Source organism: Pundamilia nyererei, unplaced genomic scaffold (assembly GCF_000239375.1).
Source record: "Pundamilia nyererei isolate P.nyererei 1_Seehausen unplaced genomic scaffold, PunNye1.0 scaffold00312, whole genome shotgun sequence".
Classification (NCBI taxonomy): Eukaryota; Metazoa; Chordata; class Actinopteri; order Cichliformes; family Cichlidae; genus Pundamilia; species Pundamilia nyererei.
Window position 1 is genome coordinate 255,065 of NW_005187713.1, and position 2,671 is coordinate 257,735.

The 2,671-nt window shown below is 36.5% G+C and overlaps 1 protein-coding gene across 1 annotated transcript in view; it reads left to right on the forward strand.

Moving 5' to 3' along the window:
• The first annotated feature begins 678 nt into the window (after positions 1-678).
• LOC102200080 (uncharacterized) overlaps positions 679-2,671 on the forward strand; it is a 6,782-nt gene continuing 4,789 nt past the window's right edge. Inside the window, exons 1-3 of the mRNA XM_013915495.1 lie at positions 679-709; positions 1,202-1,493; positions 1,596-1,732. Coding sequence (XP_013770949.1) covers positions 679-709; positions 1,202-1,493; positions 1,596-1,732 — 460 coding nt within the window. The remainder of the gene's footprint in view (positions 710-1,201; positions 1,494-1,595; positions 1,733-2,671) is intronic.

Consider the following 2,671-nt stretch of genomic DNA (forward strand, 5'->3'; position numbering starts at 1 on the left):
CTGTGGAAAACTGTAACTGCAGAAAAAAACAGGTTGACTCTTTTTAAAACCCTTGTTCTGATGATACACTGAGTTGGACTCATATACAGCTGTGCTTCTGATCCCTGTTTAAAATGCTGCTGATTGGTTCATTACTCATGGTCATAGTAGCTTAAGTTTTATACACTATGTGTGCTTATTACTTTATAATATATCCCTCCACATTTTTTGTTGTAAATTCAGCAATATATTAAATGTATAAAAGGTATCTCTGTTTGTGTAAGAGCCCTTAGTGTTGAAATTAAATATTACACTTGAGAAATGTAAGTGTATCATCTTCAATCTGGCTGATAGACTTTGAGGTAAGCTTATGTGCCTTTGAATGTAATGATCAGTGAAATGAATAAAAATGTCTAATAAGGCAAGTGAAAATGTAGAAAAATAAAATGTTTAAACATTAAATTGTAGAAACATGCAGTGGAAAGGTTTGGTCTGAAGATTTTGGGTGTGTGTTGTCTTTCATGCAAACATCAGTGACTAAAAATTTGCATATTCTTGGATACTGAAACAAATGCAGGAGTAAAGTATGAGATTGGTAGTGATTAGAAGAAAACTACAGAGACAGTAAGTCAGTCTACCTGCCAATTACTGCGTTTTATTAATGCCATAATACATTTGACTTGGATACTTTCTTAAGCCATGAGTGGGACTCATAGTTGGAGCTTCATTGGTAAGTTAAAGTATCTTAAACTTTCTTTAAGAAAAAATAAAGTTAAAATGAAGATGATGGAATTTAATGTACACATCAGTGAGATCATTCAAAAAAATAACTCCTTTTTTTAAAATATCTTTCAAATGTCGGTATGTTAACAGGCATTTCCATCATGTTAACATTAACATCTGGAACACTGGCAGGTAAATTTTTCTTCTGCAATCAAAACATTCTCGTCCACATTTGTTAAGTGCAAACTATCACAAGTTTGCAAAAATTAAAAAAAGAAAGATTTTTATTTAGAAAGCACAGCCAATAATTGAGCAAAGTTTCATTCTTAATAAAATGAATCCGTCTCAGTTCAGGCAAATACAAATATAATAACTACAAATTTGACACTGGACCTTGATTTATCTGTATCTATATATTTATATGTATATTGCTTATTCCGAGCAAAAATGTAAAAATAGCCCTCTATGTTTTCATTAATATTTTTTTTTAATCACTTAGGTCAACTCCTTTACAACCTGGCACTGAAACAAAAAGCTGTCCAATCTTCAACCAGTGGCACTGTGGGTACTGCTGGTAAGGCAGTTGATGGAAACAGAGATGCAAACTATCAAAGTGGGTCTTGCACACTTACCAATGCAGAATCTGATCCCTGGTGGAGAGTAGACCTGGTAAATGTGTATACAATTGGGACTGTAATGATAACCAATAGACAGGAATTGGAAAATGGGCTGGATGGTGCTGAAATCTGGATCGGAAATTCAATAACAATCAGTGACCCTGAAAGCATCAGGTGAAAGAGCTTGATTTATAACCGTAAGTCATTATTTATCATATCAATAGGACTTATTCATATTTATTCTTTACTTTTTCTTTTTGAATGTTTCATACATAGGTGTGCTGTCATCTCTCACATTCCCAGCGGACAAGCGTTTTATTTTCCATGTAACTCTGTGAAGGGACGCTACGTCACTGTGTTTTTACCAGGAAGTGCAAAGGTCCTGAGTCTCTGTGAGGTTGAAGTGTATTACGGTAAATACTTTCAATTCTGATGCAGATACATAAAACTGCAATTTACTGAGTCAAAGAACAAATGACAGCTTTCATGTCAGGGTGTTTTTAATTTCTAACAACATTACAATGTCACGTCTGCCATGGCAGATGAGTGGAGGTTGAAAGTTAGGACACAAGACGCAGGCAGCTTCAGATGCAGGTGAGCTTTATTAAACTGGTAAGTGAAACAAACAAAAACTTAGCAGGCGAGAAACAGAAGCAAAGAAATTTATACTGGGAGAAACAAACAAAACACTGAACTGAAACCGGGATGCAGGGAGACGCGGGAAGATGACACAGACGAACCAGCAACGAGGACGAGATGACACACAATATAAATACACAGACAGGAACATGAGGGAACAAGGAACAGGTGGCAAGCCCGGTGGAACTGATTGGGCACAACGAGACAAGGAAGCAAAACAGAATAGACTAACATGAGACACAGACCTTCAGAGTAAAACAGGAAATATACAGAGATGCAGACTGGAGGGAACACTGAGAAACACAAGGAAGAGTGCAGACATCACACGCTGGATAAACATGGAAAACATAACAGAATGAAACACAAACCACGGCACGAGAACTCACACAACAATATAACACAGACACATGGGGAGACAGAGGGCAGAGACACAAGGCGGAATCCAGTAAAAAAAAAACAACAACCTAGGAACCATGGAATAAATCATGAACTAAAAAAGTAGAAAAACACAAGAAACCTAAGAACGCTGGGTCAAAATGACCCAGGACTGTGACATGCAATTATTCTTTGTGTTTTTATTATATAAATCAATAAGAGTTGTCAGAGCCCAAACAACATAAATTATTGTTTTCTTGGTTTTCCTTCAAGGATACCCATTACCCAATGTGGCACTCAAAGGAGAAGCTGCCCAGTCATCTACACTCTCTGTTGCC